At 34.0% G+C, this 14,552-nt stretch overlaps 1 protein-coding gene across 1 annotated transcript; it reads left to right on the top strand.

Moving 5' to 3' along the window:
• The first annotated feature begins 12,453 nt into the window (after nt 1-12,453).
• On the top strand, nt 12,454-13,395 carry LOC123241150 (olfactory receptor 51G2-like). Its single transcript, XM_044668853.1, has one exon. The coding sequence runs from the start codon at nt 12,454-12,456 to the stop codon at nt 13,393-13,395; it is 942 nt and encodes a 313-aa protein (XP_044524788.1).
• The last annotated feature ends 1,157 nt before the right edge of the window (nt 13,396-14,552 follow it).

Below are 14,552 nucleotides of genomic sequence, written 5' to 3' on the forward strand. Positions count from 1 at the left end.
ATATATGTGTATGTAATATATATGTTATATATAATGTATAAATTGCATATATAAGGTAAATATTAGATATTTATAATGTATATATGGTTCTTGTTTATTTTTAGAGGTATATAATTGTGTATATAAGATTCTTTATTTTCTCCTTTAGTTTTTTGGGTGTATAGTAATTATAAGGTATATTTGAATTAATATCTTTATGTTCTTATTTCTGTAAAGTACAAGAATAGATTTTATTTATGTAGAGTATAGCATGAATTTTGTGGTTGCAATTTCTATAACTGTAAATATTAAGAANTAGATATAATATACTTTATAGAAAAAGTTAAAATTAACTAACTAATAAGTAAATGGTAAAGTGTTATAACTGTTGAACAAGGTGCACCTCAGGAGGGATATATTAGAATATATATATATATATATGTATGTAATATATATGTTATATATAATGTATAAATTGCATATATAAGGTAAATATTAGATATTTATAATGTATATATGGTTCTTGTTTATTTTTAGAGGTATATAATTGTGTATATAAGATTCTTTATTTTCTCCTTTAGTTTTTTGGGTGTATAGTAATTATAAGGTATATTTGAATTAATATCTTTATGTTCTTATTTCTGTAAAGTACAAGAATAGATTTTATTTATGTAGAGTATAGCATGAATTTTGTGGTTGCAATTTCTATAACTGTAAATATTAAGAATTATATATTATTTGAGACTTGTATGTTGCAAGAATTATTTTGCTTTTTTACTTTCTCTCTTTACTTCTCCTTTTTTATAATATAGAGCAGTGATGGGCAAACTTTTTAAAGAAGGGACCAAAGGAAAGGAAATGCTCATTTGTCAGTCTATTTCTAGGGTAACTCTTTCGAAGTTTCATTGTATTGTTTCCTACTCATTATATTTATCAGATTAGGAATAATGTCCTGCTGCCCAATAGAACATTTCAGGGGGCCGCATCTGGCCCACAGGTTGTAGTTTGCCCATAACTGATATAGAGTATAGGATAGTTTTATTTGAAAGATCCATTGGGGAGACAGGTCTCCCAACAGATCTTGGGGGGGATATATTAAGAAAGTTTTTTTTATTAATTTCTCCTTTTTTATTTTTAAGAGGAAAAGGAGCAATATTTTTCAGTAAGAGACCCCCTGCTGTGCAGTTTGACAGTTAATGACAATTAGAAGGGCGTGGTCCAGTGTGGTTGGTATGTTGCAGACCATTTTCAAAAGGGCTTTTTGTCTCTGGGTCTCCTGGGGAGAGGGTGTTCTGCTAGCACTCTCTCTGGTTGGAGGCAGAGAACAGAATTAAGGCCTCAGTAGCCTTATTGATTATTAATAACTTGGGTAGATAAGGTAGATAGATAGTGGTTATATTTAAGATAGTGAGGATAGGAGAATAGTACAGGGTTTCGGCCTAGCAGAAGATACTGCCCTCTGAGGCAGATAGATGCAGGGTTTTTTAGAGAAATTTAGTTGGGATTGGGATTTGGAGTATTGTTAAACGCTATTGTAAAATTACTTTCACTTTCCTCCTTCCTATTTCCTATCCATATTTCCTAATAATAAACTAAGTGTTTTGCTTTTAATAAACTGCATACTGGCTTCAGTTCAAACTCCTACCCCCAAATTTTAACCTTTCACAATAGCAACACAAGAAACAATAGTAACCACCATCAGTCAGAGCTTAGAAAAGGGTGAAGACATATGGACTGAGGAAAAGGCTAGGGAACTGGACCAAGAGCTCAGCGGATTCTAGACAGATGCTAAAGAAAAGAGGTAAGTCATCAAATGAAAGCACAATGTGTATAGTCAGCCCCCTTTATGGGGCCATAGCCATGACTAAAAGTATGAACCACAACCCTTGAACAGATGGACTCTCTACTGACTTTCCTTCAGTTGTTCACCTAGCAAGGATATTCAGGACCAGTATTAAATGGGAACCCCAACACTTGTGACAACCCTCTTAGGAGGACAAGTAGTAGATTGATCCACCATAATCTAAAAAACCTACTCAGAATTACATGCACAAAGTGTAAATAGAGGTATATAGTAAACATATATGCACAAACATGCATAGATATTAACTTCGTAAATATAAAATAATTCCTCACCTATCATGGGAGTTACATTCCAGAGATCCTATGATAGGTGAAAATCTGTAAAGTAGCAATGTTATATTTATTTTATTATATATGCATATATATATGGTTTTTATATTTATAATATATATTTATAACCCATATATAAAGGCTTTATAAACCCTTTCCACTCTCCTATAAACCTTTTCCACACTCTTATTAACCTATAGTCACTGAACCAATCAGTGCCCAGAATACATAACTCAGTGCTGTGGTTGGTCACTTTTCATTCCATCAGCCAATAGTGTGCTGCAATAAGTGTAACTCTGCAATACAGATTTAGATATATACATATTTTTTAAAACCCACGATACAGTGAAGCCCTGGTAAGTGAATGATGACATAGTAAGGGATGACTATATCTGCATTTTCATTAAAATAAAATAAGATGCATAAATTTGAAAAGATAAATGAAAATATAAGTGCTTATTCCCTGACCTACATGTACTTGAATATACATATACAATATGCATATTCAAATATATTTATGTGCATACAATATATACAAATATGTGTATATATAATATTGGTATTGTATATATATGCAATGACTGAAATGAACATGTGAACATATTTAATATACTCGAATCTGTAAATATTCATTTACTCATTTAAATTGTTCCACTGCTTTATAAGTGGTCTATGCAGCTGTATTGGGTGCTGGAGGAACAAAGATAACAATGGCATATTTCCTGCCCTCAAAGATGTTATAACCTCTTGGGTAAAGTAGTCCATGTACACACATATAGTGACATACTAAATATATTATACATATAAATACAGTTTATATACATATATACACATTAATACAACTAAACTCAGAACATTTCATTAATATGTACAAAAATACACACAAAATCCTAGAAGCAGAAAATACCCTGATAGTCATCTAGATTGAATTTACAATGTGTATAATCTCCTCTAAGAATGTTATATATATGAACACATAAGTAATGTGCCCAATGCACTCAAATATATTTAGAAACATTTATATATACATATAAATAAAGTTTGTACATATAAGCAAAATCAACTATCTAGGTTCAGATATTTCTGTACATGCATCTGTATCTACACACAATGAATATTATTTCTGTTACATACATATATAATCACACATTATGCCTATATACACACATTTAAATGTATATATATGCTTATGAATGCTAATTGTCTATAGAAACATAATCATACCTGCATGTGTAACTACACATGTATACATATAGCCTACTTTTCTGAATTCACATGGTAATGGAAAAGATGATAAATACATATAATATAAGAAAAGACAAAATAAAGACAGAGAATGAATACAAAATAGGGAGAAAAGACACTAGTAGTTAGGGGAATCAGGAAGTACTTCCTATGGAAGGTTGTATTTGGTCTTCAACTTGAAAGAAGTGAGGGATTCTAAAGAAATAGGTAAGAATGAATTGTTTTTCAACCCTGAGGGATAAGCCAGTTCAAGGATTCAGAAATGGGAAATGTAGTACCAAGAAGGAAGGACCAGAAGGAAGGCCATTTTAGCTGGAATGTTGAATTTAGAAAGTGATGTAACCAATCACGAGATTGGAGCAGTATTTTAAGCCATGTAGTTAAGGACTTTAAAACCTAAAAAGAAGGCTTACATCTTATCCTAGAAGTAATAGGGAGCTATTAAATATTTTTGAGTTGGGAAGTAACGTAGTTAGATATAAGAAGACAGATTAACAAAGGGGAGAGACTTTAGTTATCAAGGCTCATTAGGAAATTATTGTAATTTTCTAGAACTAAATTTAAGATGGTATTGGTATTATAGACAGACTAGGTAAGATACAAGAGCTTAGAAATGAGCTTGTCAAACTAATTCATATATAACATTTTTGCACTATGTATGAATTGCTTTATGAGTCAAGCTAAGAATATAGGAACCTCAGAATAATTTTAAATGTGAAAAATAAAATATAAAAGAAAATAATTATATCAAAACTAGGTTGTCATAATATTGAACCTCAGTTCAAATCTGGCCTTAGAGATTTAGTCACTGTGTGACCTTGGGTAAGTCACTTAACTTGTTTGCCTTAATACACTGGAGAAGGAAATGTGAAACCACTCCAGCATCTTCATCAAGAAATTCCCATAATGGAGTCATGAAGAGTAGGGCATGACTGAAAGACTAAACAACAACATTTCTCCTCCTAACATGTATATAGCACTTTTACATTGTAAAGAATTTTACAGATCTTATTTCATGTGAGCCTCAGGAAAACCATGTAAAGTTTCTACTATTATCTCCCCATTTCATGTGTGAGGAAATTGAGGCTTAGAGAGGTTAAGTGATTTGTCTAGTGTCACATAACTCTGTTAGAAGTGGGGTATGATCTGAGATCTTTTTGATTCCAAGTGCTACACTCTGTCAGTTATACTAAAAAAAGATAATAATAATTGAGGCCCCGATAGGGTAAAGAATTTCCCCAAGGTTAAGTATGTAGTTAGGATTTGAACCTGGACCTTCTGACTTCAAATCTGAGCTCTTACACTCTTTGTTCTGTTTTCTCCAAACATCTAGAACCAAGAGCATTAGTGCTTTCTCACACACTTAGGGAGTATGCAAAGATTTCAATATGAAATCTCCAACATCCAGCTAAAAGGGCTTCCTAAACTGTAATATATTTCTGTGGTACCTAACATCAGTTGTGTCCCCCTTCATGATATTAGTAATCCTTTTTTTCTTCATAGCTCCCTCTTTGACTCCATAGTGATTGTTTCTTCTTGCTTTAAGAACCAAGGTTTAATAATAATAATAATAATAATTTATATAGTCTTTTACATTTTATAAAGTGCTTTGCATTGCATCCCATTAGATCCTCAAAGCAGCTCTGTAAGAAAGGTATGGCTATTATCTTTATTTTGCAAATAAGATACTCAAGTTTTGAGGGCTTAAGTGACTTTCCTGGGATCACAGGGAAAACTGGATTTGATCCCTCTTACTCCAATTCCAGCATTTTATATGTTGCATCAAATAATCAGAAAAGAGATATCTCAAAACCCATAGTAAATTCCTGATCACCCTTTCCAGTACCCTTTTTTTCAATTTTCATATCCCTTAAATCCTATCTAGCACCTGAGACTGCTGATGGCTCTATTCTAGTAGACAATGTCTCCTGTTTAGACTTCAGAGATACTAAATTCTCCTCATTATGCTTCTCCTCATTACATCTGCTTATCTTGAACAACATCAGAAGTAAAAATACAAACTACTTTCTTCCAAGAACTTTACTATTTACCTAATGTCTCATTCAGAACTCGAAGCTTTAAATCTTCTGTCCGTTCCATTTGGACACTCAATCATTTAAACCTTTCCACATGTCTCATACCTGTCCTCTTGGCTTTATTTCTACAATTAGAGCTCTTCATTCTCATCTGCCTATTAGTCTCCTATAGATATAAACTCCTAACTTTTTTCTGCTTCCCACTTCTTTCATGCTTCTTGGGCTATTCTTTATCCTGGGATCAGATGGTTTTTTTCTTTTTTCTGTACAAACCTATGTATGAATCAATATTAGTGTCACTAAGAATTCTAGACATGGAATTCCTTCCATTAATGCTACTTTGCCATTGTATTGTAACTTCAAGTGTTGCCTGTAGCAATGAAAAGTCCAATATGCTGTTTCTGTCAGTTTCAGGATTTCAGCATGTCTTTCTGATCCCAAGACTACACTTGCTCGACTGTTGTTTCTAAACTTAAATTGGATATGTAAAAAAAAAATAATAGAGAAAACATTCAAAATGTAATTGTTGAGCCTCAGAGCCATAAGTAAAAAAAATTGCATAAAGAAAGCAATTCTAACTCATTTACTTGGAATTAAACATCCTCTGTTATCAGACACAATGCTAGATCTAACCTTAGCTCATACTACTCTGTTCTATGCTTTCTAGACACTAAAATTGATCTGCTTGATGTTCCTTGAACACACTATCTAAATACTCCACTCCCTGCCTATTGTGTCTTTTTCTATGTCTGCAGTTCTCTTCTGAAATGACACCTCATCCTAGAAGCCTTCCCTGATTGCTCATGCCTATTAATGATCTCCCTTTGATCTCATCCAGGACTGCATTTCACAACTCTCTAATGCACTCATCCTATTTTATTGTGTTATGATGTTCTATGTATATGCTACATCCCCTTACGAGACCATAATCTCCATTAGAACAGGAACTACATCTTTTGTAGACATTGTGAGAGATCCTCCTTCCTCATCACCTGCAAAAGTTTTCTGACCTAATATTAATAATTTCTTAGATATACATAATTATTTTTTATCCCAGAGTATATTTTCCTCATTTGAACTATATATCAATTCTCTCATTTTAACTATACATGAACTTTCTGAACTAGGCTTAAACAATAAATATATATAATTATTAATTTATAATAAATGATAATGGATTAATTATAATTACTATTATTAGAATCCAAAATAGATGATTTGACTAACCAAAATCTCACAGTTATTCCAGTACTAAAACTCAGATCCATTGATTCCAGGTCCAGTGCTTTTCACCTATATCATCATTAACTTAAAAATAATTTTTAAAATAATAGATCTAGAACTAAAAGGGAACAATTTGGAGGCCACTTTGTTCAACTGTAAATGAAATGATGCATGGAGAGGTAAATAACTAACTCTAGGTCATAAGTACAGTGCTAAGTTTCCGATCCATGTCCTGATTTCAAATCTAGTACTCTTTTCATTGTATTGTATTGTCTCAAAGATTTATTCAAATGAACCTTAGAAATATTAGCAGGCAGTTAGGTGCAGTGAATAAAGCAATGAACTTGAAGTCAGAAAGCCATAGTTTCAAATCCAGCCTCAGACACATTTCCTGCCTCAGTTATTGCTTTATGACATGAGGATAATAATAGCATCTACTTCTCAGAGTTATTGTTGAGAGCATAAAGCAAGCTAATACAAAACTAAGGCATTATAAATACTACCTATTGTTATTATGAAATTCATTCATTATCATCAAGAGGGAAAAAGGAAATACATAAAAATAGAGGGTTTTATGAAAAAAAGAAATTGACAACTTAATTATGAAGACATAAATCTTTTATGGAAGTCCTAAGTAGAGAGTAATGAGGAAAGATAAACCAAAATCATCAGCTTATGTCTATATGTGTATTAAGCATCTGTGATATGATGAGCACTATGTAAAATCTTCTCTCACACATAAAGAAATAAAGATGCTTACATTCTAGCTGAGAACTGAAGTATATACATGTGAAAGAGGTACTTAAATAGTTTTATTTGAATATCAATTTTTGTAGGTAAGAGGAGAGGGGAAAGAAAGTAAAGGTAAGTTTAGTTTCAAAGAGGCTTTCTTATGGAACTGTAACTCTTCCTTGAAGGATCTAGAGGAGGGGAGAGAATAGAAGGAGAAATAGCAGCAGGACAATAAAATGAAAAAAACAATTTCACTTTGTTTTCAGATTACCTCAGTTCAAATCCTGGCTTATCTGCTTATAACTTCTGATATCTCTCTTTCCTTGGGCAAGTTTTTATCTCTTTTTTGGTCTCAACTTACTTTTTTCTAAAATTAAAAAATAATTTTAACTAGAGTTAACAATATCTAACACTTCTTACAGTTCTAGTTCCTATATTCAATTATGTCTGTCTTTATACACTATAGAAAACCTAAATGATTTATATTCTAATCCTTTTCCAACTTATTTCCCATTTCTCAAGGCTTTCAGATTCTCTGCCCCTCACTCACCCAAACTGTCCACACAAAGAATTCTGTTCACACCTAGAACCCACTACTAAGTTCCTGGGAAATGGCAAGTTCTGTCAGGGACTGATATGGCTTGGAGGATTTATGTCTCCCAGGTATTCCCCAGTGCTTTCTACATCCCCATTACCCCAGGAGGGCACTCAAGTCAGAAATCCCAGAGGATAAGAGAGGAGGGACCCTAGACATGTTTGGGGAAAGTAATATTGAGAACATATTTGCACATAGCTTTCGACTTCTTGTTATCCTAGCAAATTAAAATCCCAAGCAAGAAGAGACATGTAGATTGTCAGTATCTGCTATTCTGATTATGTTATACAAAGGGTCTTGAAAATATTCCTGTATTCCCCAAATTTTTTATATGCCAATTTTTACAATTACCTTCTATTGCATTAATGAGAAACATTTTGCTTATATATTTCATCTTCATTGCTTCCATTTCTCTGATGTCTCAATAAGTGCTGCTAAGATATGCACCTAGCAGTGGGAGCTACAGGTGAAAGAGTTTGAAAATTCTAGTCATGCTTATAATGATTTCAAATTGTTACCCTTAAAGGCTGGAACTATTGATAGGTCTCCCAATACTACATTAGTGAATATATCTTTTAGGGACCCACAATGATTATCATTTATCATCTCTGCCAAATTGAAATGGAGGCAATAAATATGAGTGGTTTTGATTTTCATCTTGCTTGTTATTGATTACTAGAGCAGTTTTTAATATGGTTGTTAAAATTTTCAAATTTTCTTTTTAGAACATTTACCACTTTAGAAGAATTTTGAAACACTGACAGGTATAGTGATTTATGCCTGTAGGACAAAAGGAAGGAATTAGACAAAGAAGATTACAGAATTCAGAAATCAAATAACCCAATACAATTATTTAGAGATGAGAAACCTGAAGGACAGAAAAAAGACTCAAAGACTCTTCCAGGGTCACTCATGGAGCATAAAGGAATTTCAGAAAAGTAAAACCAGGCTACTAATTTTAAATGAAGTAATCTTTATGGGTAAAGCAAAAAAACCCTCAGAATTGGAAGACACATCAGACTTAAAATATTCTAATCTATACTTACACATTTTATTTACAAAAATCTAGAGATGCCACAATCTTCTTTGATCTCATTTTCCTTATTTGTAATATGAGGGAGGGTATTGGACTAGATGATCTCTATTGATCCTTTCAGTTTAAAATCTAGATTTCTATGGATTATGAAAAATTGTCATTCACTTTTCCTTGAAAATTTCTAATGAGTAGAACCCCACAATTTGTAAAAGGGGATAATTCTATTTTTGGACAGGTCTACTTGTTAGATGGGAAGGTAAGAGTATAATAGATGAAGAATTGGCCTCAGATGATAAAGAAGACAAAGAAGAGGGGGAAGAAGGGGAAGAAGAGGAGGAAAGAAGAAAGGAAGGAGGAATGGAAGGAGGAATGGAAGGAAGGAAGGAAGGAAGGAGGAATGGAAGGAAGGAAAGAAGGAAGAAAGGAAGGAAGGAAGGAAGGAAGGAAGGAAGGAAGGAAGGAAGGAAGGAAAAGGAAGGAAGGAAAAGGAAGGAAGGAAAGAAGAAAGGAAGAAAGGAAGAGAAAGGAAGGAAGGAAGAGAAAAATAGAAAGTTTTTCTTTACATTGAATTAAAGTCTGCCTCTGTAACTTTTTTTACCCATTGCTCCTATTTCTGCTCTTTTTGGGTAAGCATAAAAATCCCTTTGCATTTAAATAATTTTTCAAATACTAGAAAACAGTGATCTGATTTCCCTAAACTTTTTATTCACCAGGCTAAATATTCTCAAAAAGCACAAGGGTAATCTGGGAAGCAAAATTACATATTTTGAATACCAGAGACAACCAGGCACTTTACATAATTTCCTCACTAGAGATACTATAATGGGCTGTTGTCACCAAGGAGTAGACAGTTGGTCTTTCCTGATATTTAGTTCTTCCTAAGGGTATAACTTATCCTACTCCTTGAGGAAATACAACTTTATTTATTTTCCTTCAGGCTTTTTTCTCTTTTTTTTCCTTTCCCCCCCCCTCTAGTCCAATGTCATTTTAACTCATTGCTAGTTTTATTCCTTTCCCAGCCTGCTTGTAGAATCTGCAGTGTGACTGTCACTCTTGGAGTCAGAGCTGCCAACTCTAATCCTGCATTCCCTCCCGCTTCTCATCCTCTAACATACTCTTGGGACCTCGGCTGGTGAGAAGAATACACAAAGATTTCATCATTCAATCCAATAAAGCCCTCAAGTAGTTTTCAGAAATAGACAGAAGTGGCAGAAGTAACGTAACTACTCTGAAAGACTTTCAGGTAATTCTCCATGTTGTAATATCTGAGCCTGCATAACAGAGGTCAGAAACCATCTTGATTGAAATAGGAGGGGATATGGAGAGCTGTTATTCCCCAATCCCAAACATATTTCTCCAGCATTGGGATACATATGGAAAATCATTAATTCTAAGAGCCTCGTCCATTTTTACCTCCTTCACAAGGCCTCCAGCTTTTGTTTCTAATCCCAAAGCAGGAATTTCCTATAACCAGTAGGTGTTGACAGAATTGATCTCAGAAAAAATCAGGCAATATATCACAGAGGCATCTGGACAGTCTAGGAATGTCTCTAATACTGGAAGGCCATCATGCTGCATGAGATTACAATGACTGAGTCTTTTGGACCAAGCAATGGGAGCTCTCCAGCTTTCTCTGGAGTGGTAGGGAACAAGTGAAGGATTTTTAAGTCACTGGCCAATTAAATCAATCAATCAAATTTTTTAAATTGTTTTCACTGGCATTCTCAATGGTTCGTGCTTTTTGAAGACTTGTTATTTTTAGCTTTATTTTTTGATCATATGATATTGAATTAGTAAATTGATTTATACAGAACTGTCATTTATTATCTTGACCTACTTATGAGTGATGAATATTTTTCCAATTGTTTATATATGACTATTTCTGGGGGAAAATATTTTTTAATTGTATATATATAGTTTTTGGGGTTGTCTTCCCAGGTCAACTTGAAAGTATTTTACATCTACCATTGTTTTAAATAGAATTTGTCTAAATCTCTTGCTGTACATTTTTTTTGGTAATATTTAAAATATTTATGATTTATAGTCTTATTTTACATCCCCCAGACTTAATTGTTTCAAGCATTTTAGTTGACTTTCTAGGATTTTATAACTTTAATGCCATATAATTTTTATAAGACTATATGATTTTTGTTGTTTTCTTATTTACATGGTATAAAACCCACCTGGTCATAGTGAATTATCTTTGTGATATATCACAGTAATTTTATTTATAGTATTTTTTAAATTATTGCATCAATATTCATTAGGGAAATTGGTCTATAGTATTTTTTTACTGCTTTTCTTCTTCCTGGTTTAATTATCAACATCATATTTGTGCCATAAAAAGAACTTGATAGGACTTCCTCTTTGCATACTTCTGCAAATAATTTATACGGTATTGGAATGAATTTTTCTTCAAGTTTTAGTAGGAGTCATTTGTGAATCTATCTGTCTAGGGTTTTTGTTTTGTTTTGTTCCTTAGTGAGCTCATTAATGGCTTGTTCAATTTATTTTTCTAAGATGTGGGTTTTTAAATATTCTATTTCCTCTTCTGTTAATCTAGGCAATTTATATTTTGCCATTGCTATTAGTTTTTACCCTTTTGAATCTGAAGAAATTAGCCTTTTGTGTGCATAAACTTTTGTGTGTTAGAATGTCTATTTCAAATATTTTTGGAATGTGTATATTCTCTAAAAGTAAATCTTATTGACTTACTCTTAATCCAAGAAGACTTTTTTATAATAGTTCCTGTCATATAGGAAGCAAGATATTGCCTGCTTCTTTAGATACTATTTCTGAATTTGGAATAATGGTTTCCTAAATCTCTTCCTCATAGTTATATGAACCAGATATTTCTCCTGGTTCCTACATAATTAAATCAACAACTCCGTTATCTGTTTTACTGAGCATTACCAGTCCTATTTTTAAAAAAAATACAAATATTGGCTAACATTTATATGATACTTTAAGTTTGTAAAATCTTTACATAGATGATTTAATTTAATCCTCACAATGGCTATGCCATTATCCTCATTTTAGAAATAAGGAGATTCAGATTAAGAAAATTTAAATGATTTGCCAGACAGTTAGTAGATCTTTCTGACTCTATATTCACTATTCCATCTAGCTGCCTAGATATTTGAGCCTTTCTCATCTTGCTTAGGGTTAGGACTTTTCGACCTGATTGCTGTAGTCTCAGCACAAAGATAAACTTCATTTGAATTCACAGATGATATTACTGAAGGACAGTCAAGGGGCCTTAATAAGTAGGATTTTTTACCTCTGAATATGTGATCTGTTGTCTTTCCTTTGCTTTCTGTAGAGCATTTTCCTTCAGGCTGTAGCCCATTGCTGAGTGTAAGTTTTCAGTGTTTATTTGGCATAACCATCACAACTAACACCATTCTCATCTTCCCTTCCCAGTACCCATGACTTGGAATTACTCTGAGCAGGACCCCTCTCGTGCTATTTTGATGACAAAGAATAGCACTGACATCCAGCCATCTGTCTTCATACTAACTGGTCTCCGAGGACTAGCAGGAGCCCGCATGTGGCTAGGACCACTCCTGAGTCTTATGTACACCATCACTCTGGTCAGCAATTGTACATTGCTATATCTAGTCAAGATTGAGCGCAGCCTCAGGGAACCCCAATATCTTTTCCTTTCCATGTTGGCAGGAGCAGACATTGCCCTGTCCATTTCAACATTGTCATCAGTGCTCAAGGTTTTTGTCTTTGGTCATCATGAGATCACAATTGATGCCTGCCTTAGTCAGCTCTTCTTTATTCATACCTTCTCTTCTACTGGATCAGGGATTCTCTTGTCCATGGCTTTTGATCGATTTGTGGCCATCAGCCATCCATTGCGCTATACCACTATACTCACCCATTCACGTATTACCAAGATGGGACTGGCAGCTTTCTTGAGGGGCATAGCACTCATGACTCCATTGCCTATCCTCCTCAAGAGGCTTCCTTTCTGCAAAGGCCAGACCCTCTCTTACTCTTACTGCCAACACCCTGATGTCATGAAACTGGCCTGCGGTCCTGTCAAAATCAACATCTTCTATGGCCTCATCATGGTCATCTGCTCCTTTGCATTGGACTTCTTGCTCATTGTCCTCTCCTACACCCTAATCCTCCGATCTGTGCTGGGAATTGCTTCCAGAGAAGGGCAACTCAAGGCACTGAATACTTGCCTTTCCCACATCTTCATTGTTCTCATCTTCTACATGCCACTCCTGGCAATTGCACTATTACATCGTATAAATCGAAAGAGTTCCCCTCTAACCTTTGCTGTACTTGGCAATTTTTATCTCTTCATGCCTCCCATGTTTAATCCAATTGTATACAGTCTGAAGACTAAAAAAATACGTGATGCCTTGCAGAAGTCCTTTGGCAGTTGGAGAACCTGAAGGGTAATTTCTAATGTTTCCTGTAATAAGTCTGGTATAGTAAATGGGAACAAAGTTTCTGGAAAATTGGTTTAAATAGAGTGAATGTCCTTTGTTATTTTTTTTTACTAGGTCTCTTTATCTTGCCTAGACTAGAAGTAAAGTGGCCACATATGGGCCTGATCTCATTGTTTCTCCATATGAGAACTTTGTCCTATTCCAATGCCAATCTACTCTCCTCTCCATATTGGGGTTAGTTGTTAGACCTATTGCAACTCATCATTCCAAAAGCCTGTTACTTGACTACCCTCACTCTCCCCACTAGCAGGTATTACACACATGCTCTGTTACAATCAGCCTCTCAGGCATCTTCTTGACACGTTGTCAATCCTCCTTGTCTCTACTTCATCTTTCACAGATTATTTTTTCTGAGTTGGGATAAGAGAAGAGATGGGACCTTCTGGGTATATGTAAGAATGATCTCCAATTCTTTGTCTTTCTGTGTGTATCTCTATCTCTATCTCCCCTTCTTTGTCTCTCTCCTTGTGTCTGTTTTTGTACCTTTCTCTCTTTGTCTTTCTCTGCCATTTTCAGGCTTTATCTCTGTCTCTTTCTCTCTCTCTCTTCTCTGTCAAAGAAATTTCTTTTTTCTTTCTGTCCTACCACTCCTCCCTCTAAATAAATATTTCCCTTTCTATCTTTGCAAGAAAGCATGGGGAAAATGCCCAAGTTACTTTGACTGCTAAGTCATTTAATTAAACATTTTTCAACCACCTGCTATGAATCAGACACCATATTAGTTACTACCACTACAAATATAAAAATAAAATATCCATTGCCATCAATGAAATACAAAAATATAATGAAACAGTCCCTGTTTAAATTGAATTTGGAGAATATAATCTGAATGTAAGAATGCAAATTAAAATACACAAATTAATAGAAACTGATCTCATGAGGAAGTACATGCTAAATAAATGGGAAAGTGAAGTGTAATGGACTTATAAAAGTTTTCATGTAAGGGGAAGTAAGTGAGCTGTGCCTTCAAGTGAGCCAGAAATTCTCATTATATCTGTCTCTGAAATTCATTGTTTTATTTCAGATTTCAGCTGAAGTCCTACCATCTGAAAGAAGTCTTTTTCAGTCCTCCTTAATTTTGATGCCTACTCTCAGTGACT

Source organism: Gracilinanus agilis, chromosome 3, assembly GCF_016433145.1.
Source record: "Gracilinanus agilis isolate LMUSP501 chromosome 3, AgileGrace, whole genome shotgun sequence".
In the NCBI taxonomy this organism is placed as follows: Eukaryota; Metazoa; Chordata; class Mammalia; order Didelphimorphia; family Didelphidae; genus Gracilinanus; species Gracilinanus agilis.